This window comes from Calidris pugnax, unplaced genomic scaffold (assembly GCF_001431845.1).
Source record: "Calidris pugnax isolate Ruff unplaced genomic scaffold, ASM143184v1 scaffold103, whole genome shotgun sequence".
NCBI classification, from domain to species: Eukaryota; Metazoa; Chordata; class Aves; order Charadriiformes; family Scolopacidae; genus Calidris; species Calidris pugnax.
In genome coordinates, this window is record NW_015090990.1 from 9,405,507 (window position 1) to 9,429,356 (window position 23,850).

General features: G+C 35.7%; 1 protein-coding gene across 1 annotated transcript in view; it reads right to left on the reverse strand.

Moving 5' to 3' along the window:
• OLA1 (Obg-like ATPase 1) overlaps positions 1-23,850 on the reverse strand; it is a 99,918-nt gene that overhangs the window by 21,017 nt on the left and 55,051 nt on the right. The window contains exons 6-7 of the mRNA XM_014954657.1: positions 19,616-19,696; positions 19,256-19,353 (exon numbers count right to left, since the gene is read on the reverse strand). Coding sequence (XP_014810143.1) covers positions 19,256-19,353; positions 19,616-19,696 — 179 coding nt within the window. The remainder of the gene's footprint in view (positions 1-19,255; positions 19,354-19,615; positions 19,697-23,850) is intronic.

A 23,850-nucleotide genomic window follows, 5' to 3' on the forward strand; every position in this document is an offset into this window, starting at 1 on the left:
TACACTTTGTGAATTCAGAAGTACATAAAGGCTATGCAGAAATGCAGAAGGGGACAAAGAGGTCTCAATCTCACACAAATCAAGTTCCTACACGTTTTTGTCATGGTTTAGGCCACTAACCAGGACAGTTTTGTAAAAACTAATGCCTCCACTGGCACGAATGAATGAAAAAAACAATGCAAAAAGGCACAGAGAACTCAACCACCACGTATTCGACTTGATTGGAGCCAGCCAGCTGACCAGCAGCAGTAGCCTGGCAGATTGATCATCATGCAGCCATAGAATCCTGAGCCATAGAATATGATGCGGCCTGCTGTTCAGTGCAACGTATCACTGCTTTTTGAAGAATAAGTATAAATTAGGAATCACTGTTTTAAGGAAAGAAGACCCAAACTCCTAGAAAACTAGACTCCATGAGTTCTGCTCTTCCAATATAAAATGTAATAGAAGTCAAAATTAGTCCATAATATCACGTATAGTTAGCAGTACCACTCATGAGGAAAGCACAGGCATGGCAGAAGAGGTGGCTGCAGTACTTGTATCGCAGCTTGGCAGTAATTTCAAAATTTGGGCAAGGGACACATGTTTAAAATAGTGCTAATGAGACCACTGGACTTCATTATCCTCATTGGTCAAATGAAGACAATTAGGAACATGATCATTTAAAAATGTGTGAAAAATTTAATGGAATTTTCTTACTTGGCATCACAAACAAATCTAAAAGAGATATAAGTAAAATCAAGCTTTCCATCACCAAATCTCCAGGCATGTAAAATACCTTTAACATAAAGCCATCCCTTGTCTCCCCCCTTCCATGTCATATCAAGTTTTGCTCCAGAGGAAGGGATACTGCATCCTCAAGAGCAAGCTTGCACAGAGCAAGACAAGGTTGGCTGAAAAGGAAAGGGAATTGTTGAGTAAACCCACAAGCAAACAACCCTTTGGGGCAGGACATAGATTCGGAAATGTATTGGCAACCTCCATTCTGACATTTTCTGACTTCAAAGTGTTTCCCATTACAACATTAAGACACATAATATAGCTGCATGTAATTTCCAATTTCTAAAAAAGTAATCAATAAACTGAACGTACTCTTTACCTACCCATTACACAAAATTATCTTTGAGGTAATGGAGCTACAGTGAGTATTCACCCCTCTAGAGACTAGAATCTGGGAAGAGGCAGGATATTCTGCTATAAGATGTCACAGACACTTGCTAAGAGCAGAGAAACAAAAAGACATAGTACCTCTGAATTTTACCGTGCTTTGTAAGTAGAAAAATCTAGTGAGTACAGTCTCTTCTGACCCTTCTTCCTAAAATATGGCCACTTTCCCATCCCATTCAGCCATTTTTTGCATTCTGGTTTCTTTTTCCAGTGTCCATTCTCCAGCCTTCAAAGCTTCCCATCCTGGTCCAGCAGCTCTTTAGTAAAGTGTTTTCAAATGGGGCTCCCAAAACTCGCACCTCTTCATTCAATTCGCACCTCCCGCCTACTCTAGCTTTTGGTCACTCCCACACTCCTACTTGCCTTTATCTCATTTGCAGGGTTAACAGTTCTGGTCCTGGCCAGGGACCCACCTCCTACTCAGTTTCCTTAGTTCCTCAACATACAGAGGTGCGTTTGGATCAGAGGCACTTCCAAACTCCTGCGAGGTCTGCTCAATTCTTAAGTTTAGTTCTTAATTCTTAAGCTATTTCAAAGAAAAATTCCTTAACCTGTGTATCTCACAGTGTTAAGAGAACTAGCACTACATTAAATATATATCACTGCGTTTTCTTACATTTTTAAAAAATATATCATACAAATAATGGAATTTTACAATTTGTGTTCTGCAAAATCCAAAGCATTTTAATGTTTTTTTCCCACTGGAAAGAGGACAAAGTAATTATGTAATAGGCCGAAATGAACTAGGCTCAGGAACAAAACATCAATTTAAAAAACAAACAAAAAAACCCAATCGACTGTATAGTTACTTAAGTACAAGAGGCAAAAAACCCAATTCAATAAAGGTAGTCCATCTTAACATGGAATACATATTACAGACAGTAATATTTGCTTTAAATAAATATTCAAAATAAGTCCTTCAGTAGAGTCTAGAAAAGCAGCAAACATACAGTTGTATTCCTAGTACTTCCACTTATCAGAAGAAATCTTCTCTTAACACAGGCAAAGGACAAGAAATGGGAACCTCAGTAGAGCAGACAGAAACACAGTAAAGCTAACAAACACTGGAAAATTTCTCTCAGAAAAAGATGCAGTTGACAGTTTCTCCAGTGCATTCATATAGTTATTGTATATTGTTCTTTTGGTGTATACCTGTGGAGCATACAACAAGAAACTCCAAGAGTGTAGGAGACTTGACATGACTTAATATTCTAGTCATGGCTGCACATATCCTGATTTTGCTATTTACCACAAAGACACCACAACTGTACATTACATATCAATCAGAAAGAGGATACATTTTTTAATGTTTTAATGAAAATAATGCAAAGTATGGAACTTCACAGTGATGAGATGCCTAAAATAGAAGTATTTCCCCAGCCCTATAGCAGTTATAAAATACTACGTAATAATCCTTTATGGAGAAAGCACTTACTGAATTTGTGCAAAACTTACATGCTGTAATTTTCAGAAAAGTACCACACAACAAATGCATTCCATTCATTCAGAAGCAACCCAGATTCAGTCCTATAGAAGCTGGAGGTACTGCTCAATGCAATGATTCATAGTTTCCCTAATAGAAAGATTCAGCAGTTTTCAGTCGAGACCTTTATTCCCTCTCTGAATAAATGATGCCTGAAATTTTTATTCTTGTTCTAATGGAATTTCAATGGCCTTCACTGCAAATCTACTGGAAATTTTCGCATATTAAGTGGAAAAAATTAAATGATGTTAACCACATTTTAATGTGATTAAGGCTGACAGGGTCATTATTTCTGCTAATCACTCAGTTTAAAAAGCTCAAACAAAACTTTGTAACAGCCAACGTCTTTTCTGTTTTTCCGTATGTCTACTGTAGTTGAGAATTAAAGCCACTACAGAATATGAAACACAGTATATATAATAAAAAGGATATATTGAGTTTTTTCTGCAATTTGTACATGGACTTCATTATAATTAATCTCAAGATTAAAAAAAAGAAGGGGGGAGAATCAATCTTACAATATGCATACCCCTTTACTTCTTTTGTCTTCCTCAATCAAAAGACAAAATAGAACATGAGAATATATATCTCTCTTCCTGTAGCTCCTATTTGCTAGTGAAAAAGAGGAAATATTTCTGCATGTCTTTACTGTGAAGCAAAAGGTATGTGTAATGACTGGAAAGATTTTCTTAGAAAGTGTCTGTTGGGCTCTGTGATAGGGAGTTCTGCCTGTTATCATTTAGGTTGGCATAAGCTGAAAATGGGCATTAAAAAGTGGAATTGAGGCAAGTGGCAAAGATGGAGAGCAAACAGCATAGAGTTTTCAGTGTCTTGTACTTTCCTCACGTGGAGAATCAACAATAGAACAGAAAATTAAGGACACTGCTGCTATGGTCACTGGCTCAGCTTGCGAGCCACAGACTTCTAGAGAGCCTTGTCTGCTCTTGCTCTAAAGTCCACCACTGACAGCAGCACTGAATCCCGATGGAGCAACTCCCCAAGATCAATGACAGAACACAGAAGCCTTGAGAGTGATCAAAGTGGGTAGAAGGACTTAAAGTAAAAAACAGGTGTAAGTTGTCACATTCACACTACCAGAGGAAGAGGGGAGATGTTGTTTCTGTGATGATATTTTTTTTTTCTTTTCTTTCTGAGTGGTAGGAGGCTGTTCAGAGTTTTTGTTTGGCTTGGGCTTCAGAGCTTTTGTAGGATTAGCATTTTCTGAAAAGACCACCACTGTAATGCTTATTGCCTGCTTAATAATTAATACCACCCTCTGTGGATCCTCATTGCTGGAGGACCTGTACCTCTTATGCCATGTTGTCTCTCTCTTCACAAACCCAAAACTTACAGATGATTAAAAAAAAAAGGAAAAAAAAAAAAGCATTTCAGCATCCAAATTAATTCTTCTACATAAAGTAACAGTGTTTATACTTAAGTCACTTTAGAAGAGAATTAAAGTGCACAGACTGATTCACATTGATCATTCCCATCTGGTTTAATAGATACATTTCAACCTTACTGAATCACTAAAAATAAAAACTGCATTACAGCAGCTTCTACAATTACAAAAATATTTTTAAAAATAGTAAACAAGATCATTACCTTCTTAACCTTAAGGTACATGCAATTTATCTGAAAAATATTTTATTTCCTTTCCGTTCCTTGACAAAGTATCCAATCACATACACAAATAATTTTAGACCTACTTCATGATTATAACAAAAAATGCTGAGAAAAACAGACAGTAATTAATCATAAACAAGTCTTTTCATATAAGACTTTACTTCTACCTTCATATCTAGCGTGTACTGCTAACTCTGTATTTCAACAGCCAGCAGCTTTTTTTTCTAAAGAACATTTGCTTCCTGCCTGAATACTTTCCATAACAAGAAAAAGAAAAAAAAGTCCAATGACATCAGGTCATTTACTATCAATGAACAAACTATGTTAACATCAATATCATATTACAGCTGTAGTTTGTGATGTTCTTAAAAAGAAACATTACTGGTATTGTTGGACTTACTAGTTTTAGTGTGAAGCCATGCACTAGTGCATCAACTAACAACCTCACTGAATTCTCGTGCTCATCTAAGAAGGGACCCTGCTGAATGTCCTAATGCATCTTATTGTGAATCTTCAGCAAATAAAACTTCATGTATGAGCTCATGATGTGCTTTGCTGCTGGAAAGTCACAGGCTCTGTGGGAAGCTTTTTATCTTCCCAGCAGTCAGTTCTCTGAGAACATCAGTGCAGCTACTGTAGTTACCTGTAGATTACTTGTATTTTCTCACATCTGTGTCCAGCAATCTAAACCATGATGATAAAGGGTCATTAGGTTTTGAGTGAGGAAGGGGATGGACTAGACAATTTGCTCTGATAAGCTCCTTGTTGTGAGCGACGGTTTAGAATGTGAAATGCGGGGTTATGCACATTCTCAACTCAATAACCAGTGCTCTCAGAGCACCAATTAAAAATCATACTAAGCCCATCTTAAACCACATGAACACATCTTACCTGAAATTTTTACAATTAATAATATTGCAATAAAATAATTCTGTCATGGTAAGAAGGACATCAACTGTCTATTAGCCACAAAAGAATTCAGGTACAATTACTAAGATAACTGCTGTTTGGAGCACAGCAAAGCAATTTCCCACAGTGGGACTTACAGTTCAATTTACCAGTTGGGCAAATATTTTGTGCTCTGTAGTGGTCCACAGAGTTAACAGTTACCTGTAACATTTGAGCAGTGTTATACTTGGAGAAAACTTTCTCCAACCTAAAGAGGTGTTTCAGCTTTCTCTCTTCCCATGAATACACATTTTTTCCAACCCTGTTCTAAGAACTATTTTAAGGTTTTTCAATTAACATTAAATGCAAATTTATGAAAGAGACAATGGCTCTATTTTCCCATTCCAAGCTACTCACAGCGATGTCTTGTAAGTTACAGGCTACTTAGAAGAGGGATGAGAATAAGCACAATGTCACCTATAAAATTATGTTACTCCTCAAGTAACTAGATGAGGTGTTAATAGGCTATTTTTCCTTATGGAGTATTCTTAATTCAGTAAAAAAATAAAAAAGCCTGATCACATGAGTTCGACAATACTGTCATAAATGGAGAGATACGCACCCACAAATGGAAGAAGACTGCATTTTCATATGCAGCAAAACCAGATACCAAGAATACGGTATACACTGAGAATATTCTACTGACATGGTCAGTGACAGAGCTCTAAGAATCCTTCAAAATATTCATAGCGAAATTTTATATCAAAATCCAGAGTATCATGGTATTATGCCAGACAATAGACAAATAAATGGGAAAACAAAGGAGCCATTGAATATTTCTTGGTCAACATACAAGTTGGCACCAGAAATTCAGAGACTTCTGAATTCAGAGACTTCACAACTTCTTCAGAGTATGAAGAGTGTAACTACTACAATTCCCTCTTCTCAAAATTAAAGATTAAAATAATTGCCATTCAAACTCTAACTCATCATCTTAGATAGTTCAAAAGGATTCTTCTCCATTGCCCTTGCAGAGATGATGATATCCTGCTATGTTGCTTTTGAGCCCTAATTTCAAGTCAGTGAAGAAAAACAGAAGACTGATAATGTACACAAAAAAATTGGGTCTATTTCCAAAGTAGAATAATAGTAACAATGCATGGTCATAATGGATTTTCCACCAAATTCAAAGACAGCATTTGAAAAATCAGCTTTTAAATATTACCAGTTACTTTTATATTATACATATACATCTCCTGGATCAGACTTCTGCAAGAGGACTAGCTACATATACCACACTTGTATTTTTTTTATTACTACATGGCCTTTAATGAAAATGCAACATTTTGAGAACTAACATTAACAGTCTGCATCATCAGAGAAAATGAATCCTTAATAATTATTCATACACCAAGTAACTGTAAACCCAAATCATTTCAGAAGACCTGAATGTGTCAAGAACTTTGACAATTATGACTGGAGCCAGGAAACTGTAGCACTGCAGAATTTCTTATGAATTTTTCTAGTTACTTTTTATAAATGCTGTCCTAGATGACAGCTTAATGTGTACCACATGCAATATTTATTCTTCTTCAGTGTCAGACTGTCTAGCCATCCAAGGGAATACAAAGAATGTCACTTATTAGGATAAAAGCACAAGGAAGGTAATCAAGGACATATGTAACATCAGCCAATCATGCCCTATTTCAACATCCTATTCCATTCATAACAGTTCAACAATTATTTGCTTACTGATAACTTGCTTTCAGGCTGTTTGTGTTCCCCATAATGGTGGTTTGCATTTATTTTGCTCTTTAGAATTGGACACTTGCTGTGCCACGCATGTTTGTCAAAACTTTATATCTTCTGTCAGAAATAGCTTTAGCATATCAAATCATTTCTGTTTGTCAGAAATCACTAATAGAACAATCTAGTTACCTTCCATGTCAATAGGAAACACAACTAGAAATCAGAAACAAAAGGCTATCACACAACCACACACTACTGCAAGACAGGCAGCTAAAACTATGTTTCTGTTTGATATACTTTGAGCATATAGCTATGCCTTTACGGAAAACCTAATAGAGAAATTAGACTTTGACTGGAATGGAAAAATATTACAGAAATATACTGCCTGAGCACAAAGACATTAATCTTGTTTTTTAAGCTTCAATAACTAAATTCCTTACTAGTCCTCCATGTCTTTTTACCATATTTTTATTTATTTTACCAAAGGCCCATATGGACTACTTGCTTATCTGCTGATTCCAGTCCATCTGATGGATTCAGTTATGGAAAAGTATTAATTCACAAAGACAAGTAAAGACAGGCAGATAGAGGGAGCCAAAGACAAACATTTACCCTTCATAAAGTTATTTTTAAATAATAATAATTTAAAAAATCCTATAGGAAACTGAACACGCATGCACATGCACGCACACTTCATTAATCTGAGTATCCTGGGACATAAAGATTTTATTAAATAAAAACAGGTATGGATTTAATGAGCCTCTGAAATAAAACATAAGCTGGAAGAACCATCACATGTTTTAGATCGACAAGATTGTGCAAGCTTTCAATGTATTAGGTGTAAGATTTTCTTTCTTTTTTTTTTTTTTTTTTTAATAAAAGCCATTTGTTTGGATTTAAATACATTTTCACTTCAGAATTGTAACACTGTGCCAGTGCATAAGAACAAGAGTGAGACTTGATACACAGTGAATGTGATCAATGCATTTTCATTGTCCAACTCAATGAAATACAACACCAGCACGTGCACTTACTCTTTCAAATATTTATCTTCTAAACATTTCTTCAGGATTTAGAAACTATTGCCAGAGCACAGTAAATCCCAAACATTATCTTATACAATTTCTCTCCAAAGTAACAATATTTAAGGTGAACCATTGGTTATACAGGATAATAGGATACCCATACCAAATGTCTTATTTGACAGTTCTTCCATTAAACATACATAACCTATGAACTTTCCTCTCCATTTTATACACAAAGATGCATCTATTCCTGGTTTCAAAACACGGATACATAGTTCTATTCATTGTAAAACTACCGACTATCAACATTTGAACATTAGTCATTAGAAGAAGAGCAAGTTGTGAAAATAAAATACTCTGCCAAAACTTTAGAAGATAAGTAATCTTTCTTGCGAAAAACTAGCAGCTAAATGAAAACACATTTCCATATACTTAATACTTATAATTGAGCTGAAAATAACCACAAAATTAAAAGGAAAACTATTAAAAATAAAATGCATTGGATATTCAAAATAATCAATAAAAAATGTTTCCGTCAATTGTGAAAGAAAGAATTTACTTCAGACCAAAAGTAAACTTGAAAAATGGATGCCAAAGCCACAGCAGCCTATATTTCCCATTGTGTGTGTGTATATATATATATATAAAAAATCTTCCCTCATATATTTTTTTTTATTTATGAGTGACCACAGTCACTCAGGTCTCCAGTCATTCAACTGCCGCCTCATTCATCTTCCAAATTCTCATTTAGCCCCTACTTGTAGAAAACAGAACAATAATCCATAAAATATTCCTCCAGAGAATGGAGGAAAAAAAATTCAACACAAGTACTGTTCCCAGACCCCATAAATATCTGAAATACCAACTGCAGTGAGATAAAGAATGGTAGGTGAAATAAAATTAATTTCAACTATGAAAACTTCATGAGATTAACAGAATTCTGTAGCATGTGATAGCAAGAAATGTTTCAAGATGGGATCCAAACAGACAAATTCGATAAGCAGAATTTTAGAGGTACATACATGTACTTGTTTGCAAATCAGATACACTACTGAGTAACAGATTATGAAAGGAAAGCTACTTACTAATTTGGACATTGTTTAAGAGATAATATAGTGATACTGATTGCAATGCCCAATCCAACTTTCCCCATACAGATGTTTTTGCAAAAGCAATACAAGAAATTCTCTTGTTATTTCAGAATAGGAAACAATATTACCAGAGGGTTTTTTTTGCTTAAAAAAAAATTAATATGAAAGCTCATCTACCAGTTATTACAACTATTGGATGTGTCTTGCATAAGAATAAAAGACTGACTGTCCTCTCAAAAACCACCAGTTACAAGTAACAAGGACATATCAGATCCTAACACAGGGAAGGAGCTACTTGCATTACTCCCATCGCACCAAATAAGACCACAGTCACTCAGGTCTCCAGTCATTCAACTGCCCCCTCATTCATCTTCCAAATTCTCAATAGGAACCACACAAAATTATCTGGTGGTTTTTAAATGCCATGTCAGATATAATAATAATGATCCAGCAGATATTAAAAGCTGGGGACACATACTCATAGTATCTATTTTCCATTTGATTTGAAAGAGTAATTTCCTTCCTTCATGGACTATGCATAACTTCTGTTTCTACGTTGTTTAGTTGACAAACACAGGGTAACAATGCTCATTCATTCTGAAAGGCACAGTGCTCACTAAATTAATAAGTAAATGTAAATAACCTAATATACAATAACTTAAGAATAAAAAACTACTATCAATAATAATAATATCTCGGATAATTCTCTACTAGCTGATTTGTGAAGCAAGAAAGGGGCAAACCCTATCTTTATTTAAAAAAAAAAAAAAATTAAAAAAATCCTATTGTCTAGGATAAGACCTGCTCATTAATAGGACAAATTCAGGTTATCCTTTGAGCCCATCAACCAAACAATGACTTATGTAGAACTTCCTCTACCCCTCTTTCCCTGTCAAAATTCTCCCAAGGTTCAAATACACAAAAAACCCGTTACTTGATTCAGCTGCAGCATATTAGCAGATAGCATTTTAACTGCAATGAGAGAAGTGTCATTGGACCTTTGTAACTTGCATCACAAAAGAGATATAAAATATTTTCATAAGTCAACAATAAACATAAAAAATGCAGCAGAATAGAGTTCATCTTCTCAAGCAGATTTAGACACTCATTTTCTATCAAAGAATGATCTTTATCCCTGGGAAATTTACTTGAGTAGATTATGTCACTTTACTTCCGTCTCTTTCTCTCACCATTATTATTACATCCAAAAATCACTGCAGTGAACGTGGCTGTGCTTGCAAACGCACAACACAAAACAGTAAGGAAACAAAAAAATGTTCTATTTCTTCATTAGTAACAATGTTTCTCATCAGGAACTTGAAATGTGAAAGAGATTTTGACACAAATATCACAAACATCTACAGGTTTACATGAACAGTCCAACTGCTTTGCTCTAAAACGAGTAAGAGTGAAATCACTACTGAACTATTTACCGTTGGAAGTGGGATTTGAAATCTGCATCTGAGGTAATGATATTGCAGAGAGAGGACAGCACTGATATGTATGGTGGCTAGTACCCATGTCTCCTCCAAAACCCCTGAGAACCTGTTGATGAGGTTAAGTTGATGATGCTCAGGACTAACACTCTGAAATAAAAAAATCTCAGTTCAGAGTGTCAAAAAAAGACATCAACCTATTGAAAATTCCCAAACTCATTTAGTTGCCAGTAAAACTATACAAACTACACATTGTCAAATGCTACGCTCTAACCTACCATAAATAAGAGGGAAGCATTCTGAAGAAGAATTGATTCAAAGAAGTAGGAATCTGCATTCAGGCAAGCAAGCAGCACATCGCTCAACCAGCTAAGGCTGTTCAGTGAAGGACCACAACTAGATAAAACATACACTTAAATCACTCCAAGCACATTTGGAAAGCCTTTGAAAAAAAAGACTGACAGAACACATAGTTTCTTTGCAGACATCATTCAGGAGATAAAACACTGATAGAATTCCGGAAAAAAATATACAATTACTAGACAATAACAATATTTTTGTTAGGCAACTTGATTTTAAAGTAGAGAACATTTCCCAAAAACATTTTCCCAAAAACGTATGACTTCACCAGCACCAACACTTTTAGGGAAACAGTATGGAAAACTGAGGCATAAAGCATAAGCTCCCCAAATAGTGAAAAGTAAATAGCAGAAAACTGAAGTAATCCCTTTACACACAATACAGGGAAGAGCGAGCATTTATTTACTAGTTTAGGCTTTCTCCATATCCACTATGTAGTAACGAAATCTATGGTCAGACACATCTCTGAGCACTTTAAGCACTCTTCAGTTTTAAACAGACTGAAGTTTGGAAAGGATGTTGTACCTTATGATGCATCTAAAGGCAGGAACATGTCGCATTGCAATGATTTTGCAACAAAATTTACATCGTTGTCTTTGACAGTGGCACCACACACCACTTTTCTGAGGGAGTCCCTCTCTTCACTGCTCATGTTATATATACACTGAAGGAAGCAAAGTTGTGTAATTAATTGATTATTATCTCATTCTCTAGTACTTATCTCCCCCTAGTACTATATATCTTAAGTAACATGTGTTTATACAGGTGACAAAAATATTTATCGGCAAGTCCCAATTCCAATACAAATCAGGAAGAAACAAAGTTTCTAAAGGGTTCAGAAAATATATACAAATAAAGATGTCCCTTCTTGCCCTGCACAGGTTTGGATAACTTTATAAGTAGTTACAGTTTTGCTTGTTGAAAGCTAGCATCTATTGCTCTAGATTTTGCCTATGAAAATCAGTGTTCAAATGAAATATCACACAAATTACTTGATTCTCTGACCTGCCACAGAAGATTAAAAAAAGTATCATTAAGAGGTAGCAATTCATAAGACAACACAAGCCAACTAGACCACTGGTGGAGTACCCAAACTCAAAGCTGCGGTTGTTCAACATTACAGCTGCACCCACAGAATTGTGTATAAACAGCTCAGAAATTATGGTGATGACAGACACACACACAACAACAACAAAAAAAACAAACCAAAAAAAAAAAAAAAAAAAAAAAAAAAAAAAAAAAAAAACAAAAACAAGAAGAGCGTCTGGAGAGAGAAGAAAAGGAAGAGAGGATGGGAAGTAAAGCTGAACTGTTCAAAAGGAGGTTTGGATGACATGCAACTGGTAAGATACAGCAATGAAGCTGCAGAGTTCCTTATAGCTGCTTTCACTCAGCACTGCCTTACTGATAGGAAGTGTTGATACTCAGTTCATTTGCGTTCTCTGATAGTAGAACCAGCTTGATGCACACGGATGCTCTCAGACAATAAGAGACTCGCTGGGGTACGGCTGTGTTGGGAGTTGTGGTATCAACTCACTCACAACATCACAGAAGCTGTTCTTCATGACTCTGGTCATCCTGTTCTCTACAGTCTGCAGCCTTTGAGGAGTTGTAAGAATAGCTTGAAGCTACCTTTACCTGTCCCGGACAGGACTTCCCAAAAACCCTGAGGTTCCCCTCCACCACCCTCCCCTTTTTACCATTTCAAGACTCAATATATCCTAAGTAAATTACTGAGACTTTATTTCCTGACTTTGCAACCTACACTTTAGCTATTTATAAGTGCCATGTTGTAACCAGGTGAAATTTTTGACTGAAACCAGACTAAAGTTTTTGAAAACAGCTTCACCATACAGCACTGCTCATTTTTTAAAACATCCCAGAAACATTTTATTTGAAAAATGTTACTGTCCTAATGCTTAGGAGCCAAGACTTTATGTTTGGCACAAAGCAAACTCAGCATCAGAGACAAAGTGTCGTGTGAAAGACCATCCAAATCAGAAATTCACGTCCTTAGTAGCAAAACTGCTCAAATTCAACACTGAAGGAGTCTCAGCAATTTAATCTCTTTCTATAATCCACAGCACCTGCATGCAAGCAGAGCACTAGAGTGAAGCTAGACTTTTCCTGGAAGGTGTTTTTGTGTCTGGGGCGAGGTTACACACCGGAGCTGAGAACAGGGACCCATCTTCCCCGTGCTTAGAGACATGTTCCTGACACCTGCTGTTACCCAAACAATGTGCATTCACATTCAAACGGATGGGGGACCCCAAAGGGGAAGGCAAAGGAAAGCAAAGCAAAGCAGGAAGTCTGGTGAAAGAAAGCTTCCAGACCAAAGGACTGGACTGGAACTAAGCCAGGAAGAATGGGATGAAATCAGAGAAGAGAGAGATACAATCTGGCAAAGACCCCCGGAAAACACATCAGCTAGGAAAGGGGTGGGGAATAAAGTTTGGGATAGACAGAACTACTGAATGAAAAGCCACTGGAACTGGTAAGACAGAAGACTACAAGAAGGCAACTGGCAACATCAGGCAAAGGTGCCAGAAAGAAAAGAGACTCATTAGGTTGATGGAAGATAAATTAATTTGTATTCATTAATTAATTTGTATAAGACATAATAAAGAAAAACTGTTTATTACACGAACAGCATGCACTATCCCCTACTATAGTAGGTAAGTGCTCTTTGGAAAAAAAAGAGTGGAAAAAAAAAAAAGAGCCATTCTCTAGTTAAAATGATTTGAGGTGGAAGGTACTCTCAGTCAAGCAGCAAAGGTGCAGCAGGAAGCCTAAATTCTGAATGTTGTTAACGTTGATTATCTGACTTCACAACTTGTGTGTGCAAAACTCCTTTTATACTAATACTAATAATATTTTAATGTTTTTTAAAAACATTTAAGTTGTAAGGCAGGGAAAAGAAGTGTAACATATTTAATTGTCATTTTCCAAATCTTTCTGCATAGAATACAGCCTTAAAATCATTAAGCAGCTATGTCAAGAAAACATCTCAATACCACCATGGCATTACAACTTCTAATTATGATTTAAATAATTCTACATCAAATAATTTCTCAAATATATTTATAAAAATAGAATTTATCTGCTTAAACATCCATGACAGTATGACTTGCAGTATACTTAAATACATATTTAATATAATTCAGAATATAAATGTAATTCAGAAACTGAAGGTAGTGAAAACTGCATTATGCCTGCACTCAGATATCTTGCTGATATTTGCAAATAACTGTCTGCTCTAAGTGATGTAATTCTGTTTGTCTCCACACTGCAGAGATTCATTAACAGCAGCATCCCTCCTTTTAGAAGAGGAACAACTTTTAAGTATTTGGCCCAAATGGGATTTTCTTTTGAAAACTTACAAGGTTCATCTATTTCAGACAGTATTTAAAAAGGGCTGAAACTTGGACAGCAAAAGAAGATTGTGTTTCTGTGGGACTAAGATGGAGATGTTTCATGCTTTTATTGAGTCACCACAGCTGTAAAAGAGACAGAGACGACCTGCAGCTGTTCTTTCTCTGATTTTCCATGAATTTATTTAATAAGATTCTTAAATATACATATCCTTATACTGCTTTCTAAATCATGTTTTGCTTCAAGGTATGTCACGTTAATATTACCATTTCCATGAATTTTCGTTTCTTTTGGGTTTTAAAATGTTTTTTTGAAAGGTCCCAAATCAAAATGCAGGTAAAATGCTAAGGAAGTCTAATTTTTTTTTTTTACATAGAGATCTAATATATATTGCTAACCAATTTAAGAAGAGTCTGTACAAAAATAGTATCTCCAGGACTTCTCTAAAATCAGACACTATTTAAGAGTGGAAGGGAAGGTTTTGGAGCATAAGTTTTTTTGTTTTTCAGGTTCTTTTAAGTTTTGTTTTCTTTTCTTGTTTTTAACAGATGTACTGAAGCCATGAACACATTCTGGATAGCATTTCTTCTCCTGTCACCATGCTCTTGCTCTATCAGCACATGACATTGCCTTGCGTCTTTGCTGAGATGGTGAACACGCACCTACTAGATCTGTGCTGCCACTCGGCATGTACCCACAGAAATACAACCAAGTCTCCATTTACCACCAGATAGTAACTTTCTTTCCTAACTAGTTTAAAAGTGAAAGACTGAGTGAAGCAGATTAGTTCATACTCAGGCTTATTGAGTCTTCCTTCATATTTCTTTCTTCATGACAGATTTTCCCCTCCTCCCCACCCCCCTTTTTTTTAATATTTGGAACATCTGAAGCAATATGGAAAAGATGAATGGAAAAGGATTATTCACTCTCATACTACAAGATCTAAGGAGCATCAAATGAAATTATGATGTGGCAGATCCAAAACAAGCATAAGGAAGTACTTCTCCATATAGCACATAGTTAAACTGTGGAAGTCCCTGCTCCAGGATATTGGGATGCCAAAAGTATACTTAGGTTCAAAAGGTCAAGGGGTAAATTCATAGAACAAAAATCAGCCAAAAATTATTAACCACAAGTATATAATATCTGGCTTAGTCAGTTCTACAATAACAGATTGCAAGAAGCTGGATGCATAAACTCTGCTTAATCTGTTCCTATAATCTTCCCCGGACATCTGTTAGTGGCCTGTCAGAACCATGATACCAGAAGAGAGAGACCTTTTATCTGACCTAATTATGCCTCTTCTAGCTTAAGAACACTGAAAATGCTATAATGGGGCAAAAGTTATTTATTATGACATATATGCTATCTTTCTAAATACACATGAGTAAGATACTTAAAGAGAGGACCCTAACCCATCAACACCCAACTTAATTTTGTTAACAGGATTTCTACCGTAAGACTTTTGAGAAACAACTCCTTGAAAATAGTGCTAACACAGATTTGGGTATTCAACAAGTCTGAATTATATTAGAGAAACGGCTTAGTTACGATGCTATAGATGCTAGAAAATCTTTAGCAGCATAATCAGGTCTTTAAATTACAGCTTATGCACAGGATGAAAAAATTCACTTGTTTGGGCCTGAGAAGTTGAGTCAAAGGATCAGTCTATGCAGCTTTGACACATACAGTGTTCCTGGTGCTCACTACAAAGAATAAGTCCAAAATACTGAACACACTATGCTAAGCATGGTCCACTATATCTGCTCATTAATTAGCTCAGTATATTTCATAATTGGAATCCATATTACAACGCACTAAAAGCACCCTTTTTAGTAAGATTAAAATGTAAACCTTTAATTAGGTAAAGGGCTGATAAACCTCATGTTCTGGATTTATGTGACATCCTGCAACTCAGAAAACAGTTCTAACTGAAAATTAATAGGCTTATTTAGAATACTTTCATGGTAAAACTTGAATATACATATACCACGTTAAGGTACTAGATCCGTATAAAACCCATTAGGAATTATTAAAAGAAGGGCTTAAGCATTCATTTAGAGCACAGCAATATGTAGTAAGAATGGTTTCAGTGGATTCCCCCATACAACATCATGATTACTGTCATCTGATCATAACACAAGTGCGACTAACACAGCTGCCATGTCAGCTTCTCTTCAGGGGCTAGGTCTTAATCATAAATCAACTGAATGACTAATTCAACATTGTTAAAACCAGCAAGTAACTGCTTGGAGCTATTCCAGTTTTTACATCTTTCAAAAGGTCAATACACCTACTCAAACACACAATAGTCCTATCTTTCACAGTGTTTTCTTCTTTTCTTGGATTGAAAAATAACATGTTAGCACTTAAAAGTAAATGTGTTTTAACAATTAAAATGTTCATTAATTCTGAGAGAGTGACCCAGTAAAACAAAGACAATTTTAGTTTTCCTCTCTACCCACAATCAAAAAGCTTCTCCTCTCCTTTGCTGTTTTAAACACTTTTATAGTTGTCTTATATAATCTTATGAAAATATTTTACTGCTGAGCATTTCCTGCATTAACCTTACTTTTGTTGCAGCAATATTATGAATTAAACTCAGAAATAAACTTTTTCAACTTGAGCGACTAGTCTAAATGTGGCTTGCATTTCAAACATGAACCTCTACCTCTCAAAATAATAACAAAAAAATCACAAATTAAGTGGCATCTAACAGTAAAATATATTCTAATCATCTACATCTGTTTGTACCACACAAATGACAAAAGCCTACCGTTACCATCTTTCATAGAAAACGTTTATTCAGCTTTTAAATATAAAAGCTATGTTGCATAAACAGAGGATTTAAAGCTGTGGCAGAGTGGCTGAATGAAAGAAAATGGCAATCTTTCTGGTTCTAGTAGATGCCTTTCCCTATCACACAATGTTTCCCACTCATAAATACATGACAAATACTTCCTCAATCATTTTTTACGAGCAGGGATGCACAGGGGGTAGTCAATGGCTAGCTTGAGGGAAAATAGGAACAGCAGGAGGCAGAAACTGTACTGAAAATGGCTATGTGGTAAATTCTCTTCTGGAACATCACTCAGCTACCCAGGCTTTGATCTTTCAGCTACAATTACACTCACAACCATGAGATCTGGGTATACTTTTTTAAAACTAAATCATTAATTGTAATAGAAACAGTTAAACCATTTCATTATATGACTCCTCAACTCAAACATCTGATATTTTACAAATTAAAAATCGCAATTTATACAAAGATTTGCTTTCAATTGGGTTTAACTATGTCATCATCACAACTAGTCTCACAAAAAACATGGGGTGACTGGCGACAGCTAAATCACAGACTGGCGTCTCCTAAGTAGTCTGTCTACCATTAGGGTCTGGGAAATGGTATTTACTGTACAATTAGAGCCAGTGAGTTCTACCTGTAATCATCCAAATACAGGTGCGAGGATCCTTTTTTGGACAGAGAAATGGACTCATCCATTTTCACATAAACTTCCATGTCTGCTCTGTTATAGCGAACCTCAGGAAACCTCAACAATTGTACTTCGAAAAAAGTATCACCTGACAGTAACAGAGCAAATACTACTATCCTGATTTTTCACTTCCTTGGGTAGAACCACTTCTAATGTTTAAATCATCACACCCAAAAAACATTCAGGAAGGAACAAATTATTTTAAAAATATAAAATCTGGCCAAATATGAAAAGCTTATATTATTACATTGGCTATGATGTTTATTCCAAAGTCTGTGTTTTGGGCTAAGAGGGTTTGCTATTAAATAGGTTAAATTTCGTTCTTTAATACTAACACAAAATGTCTTGGAGTATCAAAAGGACAGTTTTAGTTGCAGTAATTTCACAGAATTTATTCTAATGATTTATTGGAGTTAACCATCTGACATTAATTATTGTTTTGGCTTCCAGTCTATGAATGTTTATTTTTCAGTTTAAAGCCTTCTCACTCTTTGATATCATATGGAAATGAGAATTTTTAATGGAAAATTGAAACCATGTGCATCTAAGTACTTAATGAAGTACAGGGAGAAACAGAGGGTGTACTTTAGGAGAATTCAGATATTCCGCTTTAGATACTTCGGATTTGTTCGGATGAGTTACACGCATATATCTGTTCACAAACATAAGTTTATACATCTTCAAAGTATCTCACAAGTACAGTGTTTAAAGATCTGAATACTATGAAAAGGCTTGTTGTTTTGTTGCTTTTTTTTAAAACTAAATATACTGCTATAAATTTTTCTTCATCGTATACTACTAAATCTGTTCTCTCCTCCACAAAGCAAATATTTTTCCCATCTAGAGCTTCCAATGACATGCTAAACGCTGTACTTCTCAACAGCAGATTCCCACCGTATGTCTACCATGTTAGCGCTGGATCTTCATCCAGTTCGCTGAAAGTCTGATAGATTGATTTCGTAACCATCATGTACTTAAGTCATAATATTGATGTCAGGAATACTTCACTAAAACCTGTGCTGTTCGTGGCGTTAAAGCTCATCAAAACAGGCCTGAAAACCGTACATGAAGTGCAAGCAGTGGCAAGAAAGCCAGGCACCCAACTGCAAACAGAAGAATACTGTTAAAACGTGCAATTTTGCCACAGTTTGAAAGATTTCTCTCCAACTCACATAGCTTTAGTCCTCTGGCATTCAATTCATTCCTTTGGAATGAAAAAGATGTTGTTCGAACTATCAGCATTATATAACATGATAAAACCATATGTTTATTTAAATCAGTACTTCTAAATCAAATCTATTTTCTTCACAGTTAATGGATTCATGTAAAAACGTAAGAAAGGAAAGCATATTCTTTTCTATTCTGCACTTGCATTCAGGGTTTCGCCATATGCATTGTACTCAAGCAGCATGTCAATGGGAGCATAATAAGTAACAAAAGTGCAACATTAGTTTCTATTCCTATTTTAATTAATATCCTTGGTGATCTTAATGCGCAAGGAATTTTTCACCATTGAAAAATGTGAAACAGAAACATAAATTTAGATATTTAACCTGAACACACTCACCACTTGTTTTTCTTTCTAATGTAGTCTTTTTCAGAGAGGTTAACCAAGTAGATCATCGGTTTTGAAGTAAAAAACAAATGTTTGTTCAAAACATCAATCTAGAAGTGAAAATAAAGGAGGAGAATTTTAAAAACAAGTTATACCAACTTGAGTTAATTTTATGACCATTTTCCTCATGGCATGTCTGAGAAGGCAACAGAATTAATGTAATATTTCTATCACCAGTAAACACAGAACTGGCAGATAAATTTAACATTTAATGCACTATGAATATGAAATAATAAAAAAACCACTTTAAAACCAGACAGTAACAGGTAGCAAAATCAGGAGTCAACTCATGGGATAATATTTATAGCCTACCTCTTTGTCATTCCAATCATGATAGAAGCGGACAGCTTTCTTTTCATCTATTACCCACGTCTTGATTTTGCACATTACGTCCTACGCAAGATCAAGAAAAAACAAAGTCAAAAACCCAGCTGGATATCAGACCATTCTCTTCCATAAACAAGGCAGGTATACATTAAGATTCAAAACATACACACAAATTAAAAATTAGATAATACCTTTTAAAAACAAATTTTCACTCTCCCAGAAAAATAGAAATCGCTGCTTTAAAAGTCACTAAAGTGCAGTATCAATTATTAAAGCGATACAAATCCCATAATTAGGAAGTTAAATATACAATACTAAAGAATCTTCTCTTGCCACCACGAAAATTAGCAGAGCTCATAAAATGTAAAAATCAGTACATTTTAGATTGCTTTTCAAACTCAGTAAGACGCGACATTTCAGCATCCAGCGGGAGAGACCACGTACAATATAAACATGCCATTAAGAAAAGGGAACGGGTGGGAAAAAAACACAGCAAATATCTTTTTTTTTTTTAAATAGTGAGCAAAAGAAATTGAGCCTATTATTGATGATCCACCCTTCAAGAAATTAATTCAAATGGCCAAAGCCCTTTTTATTCTGCATTAATTTTTCGCCAACACCTTCTCCCTCCCCCCCAAAATGAAACCTGCCAAAGCCTCCATTACACAATGGCAAGAGCCTTGCACTGGTGACCTCCAACCAGCTGCATTCACTTTCAGAACATCTCTCTCGGCAGGAAATCTAAAGGCCTTTTAGTTAGCAAGCTAGTGTGCATTCAGAAGGAGTAACTGCAGGAAGAGCCCAATGTGCTTTGTTTCTCTGGCCTTTCTTCACAGAAAGATTAATCATCTGTGAAATGGAAACGGCAAACAGCAAGTGACACAAACTGAACCCTTCAAGCCTTTCCTCATCAGTTTTGTGGTCGTGAATCCGAAAGCTGCGTGTGGCACGGTTCTCCTTACAGGCAGGTGTTAATAAAAGGCTCTTGGGTCTGAAAGGTCAAACTCGGCTCTTCTAGAAGTAGTACATTTTAGAGTCGCCTATTTTTTGTTGTAGATAATTTATGATCATGCTTTAAATAATGCATTTTTTAGGTTATAATTGATGCAACCAAGAATTAAGATCTTGAAAATACAAGGAAACATTCCTTAAACCATGGAGCACACGGTATTTTTTGCGCTTAATGCTATGCGGTTGAAGTACATTTATAAACAACCACAAATAACATCAGTATTTACTACAGTCTTTTCTAGTCTTGCAGTTGCTTTAGTGAAAAACAAAGAAAAAGCTCTTCGAAATCTTCAGATCCTGATTTGAAACCCTCCAGGAACAGGACTCCCCACAGATTTTAACAAGGAAGGGGCAAGCTAAAACTTTTAATGAAATCTAACATGTTCTGCCTAAGAATAATCACTTTTACTCTCCTGTAACTGAATTTCACTCATAAATGTTTAAAAGTGGCTAATATAACACCATTTCCTACAAGGAGAAGATCAAAGTGCTATATTACAAATGCATTATGATTAAAAAAGCACTGTGCAGCTTTGCTATTAACTGTTCTTTAAACCCTAAAAGGCTTCCCATAGATCTCACTTGGCACTGCATATACAACCTTTGACAAGTAATGTAGACCATTTTTATTCATTGCCTAAAATTGTAGGCAATTATGTGCGTCACACTGGCCACCTGCAAATTCTGAATGCCTGCTCCAGTTGTCAGAGCAAAAAACTAATGTCGGAGGGGATTAATCTAGGGGGAGAGAGTCCTCTTTAATGGCTCCAGCAGGTGAAATGGCCCAGCTGGTTACTATGATGAGTGGCCAGAACAGCTTATGTAGAGACATGCAACAAGATTACACATAAAAAAGAAAACAGTGGTACCATCTTATCTTTAACCCTATGTGCTTTTTAATTTTTAATTAATCTGTATAAACAAGATAAGGGAAGCAATTCTACCAACAGGTACTTTTAAGATCTTTATCCTCAGCTCTTGGTTAAATAGATTTATAAAAATCAACACAATCTCCAAGATTCCTGTTCAGCAGTGAAGGAATTCCGATTACACACTATTTCGGGTTTTAAACTAATTCTGTAAGCACCTACCACGTGGCTTTTGGCATTACAGCTCCCCCTCAACAGCAATGCATTATTACATTTAAATTGGAGTTGATAAAAAATTGTCAGAAAAAACACTATAGCACAAGTTATCAAAGCCAATCTTTTAGGCTTAAGCAGCAATGAAATGTTTTTTAATCACACTGTCAGGGCAGCTACATAACACAGAACCTCCAGAAAATTTCAAGCATCAGTGCAGCAAATAAAGTTTGCTCTTTCTAAAGCCTGTCTAAGGGCATAGTTGCCAATCAGAACTTCTCTTCCACATTTGTCTGCTGCCTACAGTGACACTTCTAAACCCATTTTGGCACAGATCTATTTTTTTAGAGTTCCTGATAAGGTACCTGACGATGCTGTTTCCAACTGTTGTTCTAAGGGAGTATTACATGGCAAACTTCCTCAGAGGAAGCCGACCAACAACTGAACATGCTGGGAAGAACAGACAGCTGTACACTTGCATTTACTTTGGTTTGACAGAGAAGGTGGCAAAGTATTGAAAAACTTTCTGTATATAAAAGGATGGAAACTTCTAAGCAAATACAGCATTTATGTCTGAAGCTGGTGAGGCAGTAAAACACAAAGAAAAAATTGTAAAAAATTATTCAAAGTCAAATTTTCTCTGATGGACTATCTGGGCAGTTGCATCACATAGAATGTTAAGACAGACAGTACAAAAACAAAAGAGGGACAGATGAACTCAGATTCCCCTGTATTAATGGTGGTGCCCCATTTCAATGAGATTTAATATGATCCCTTTGTAAGAAAGTATTAAATACTTATGACAATACACAGAAACACAACTATTTCCACAGATTTCTTTTTTACCCAGCTGCACCAATACTCTAAACAAACACACAAAAAGCACATTTTCAGGTTGTATCTCATGAAGCACCATTTTTAGTTTTATTAATTACTTGCATTTAGGCCTGGTGAAAGAGTAGGAACTGACCTTTTTATCTTTGCTATCACTGTAACAGTCATTTAAATACATTTAATCACTACTCTAGTTAACTCCGGGATGCTTAATAACAGAATACAGAGCAATGATCCACTTTGTTTCATTAGATCTGGCCTCCCCAGTTGCACACTTTGAGGTCAATCTGTCACCAGCAGAATGATCCACTTCTCCTTGTTTGATGAGAGGGGTATTCTTGTTCTGTTTGTCAGCTAACAACATTACAGCAAGCACTATTTAAAAAGCCACCAAAACCCCCTCCAAAATCCAATTTACTTACAGATGTCAAGACATCTGAAATAAAACAAACTTCATGAATATCAAATACCAGTGTTTTAAACATCAGTTAATTTCTGACTATATCCTTGGCAATATATTTAGCATGTGTGAATACGTAGTATATTTAACCATATGCAATACAGCAGTTATAATTAATGTCCTGCTCTCATTTTCCAAAGGTGGCAAGCAGTCAACCCAGAAATGCTAAGCAGGACTTTGACAGCACATCCCAACAGTATAAAATACTATAAAGAATAAAGAAATACATTTAAATTGCATTTAGGAGATTTATCAAGACATGCTCATGAGACACTACTGTGTAGAAAAATGTGCATACATTAATAAACTCTCTGGATGGATGACAGTAATAATGTGTGCCAATGCCAAATTCTTCTTACAGCATGAGGGACTAAACTGAAGCTTGGAAAACTCACTTGCCTACTTGGCATCAGAGAATTGTGAGTTTTTTGTTGTAAATTAGCAGGGCATGTAATTAACTTCCGCAAATTTAATAAAGAAGTTAGCAGTTGTGAGGATTATCACTTCACACTTCAAAGTGCAAGTGAATTCTCCGTGATCTTGCAGGCAGTGCAAAAGTCTCCACTACTGCAGAGAGTAACTGTGAGTACCGCAGGCTTTTTTCCGCCCACAAGGGAGATGTTTCTGGGAAGTATGGAGTGTTTCTTAGCACCTTATTCATTCCCTTCAAAACTTTCAAGATGTAATAACTGACCAGCTCCCTGTAAACACTTAAAAAGCAGTTAAAATGTTTCAATTGTCCAAAATGCTATCATTTTCACTGCTCTGCTCCTTAGAAAAGCTATAAGAAGTACCTAAAACATTACCTGTAGCTCTTATTTAGTTCCTCTTAT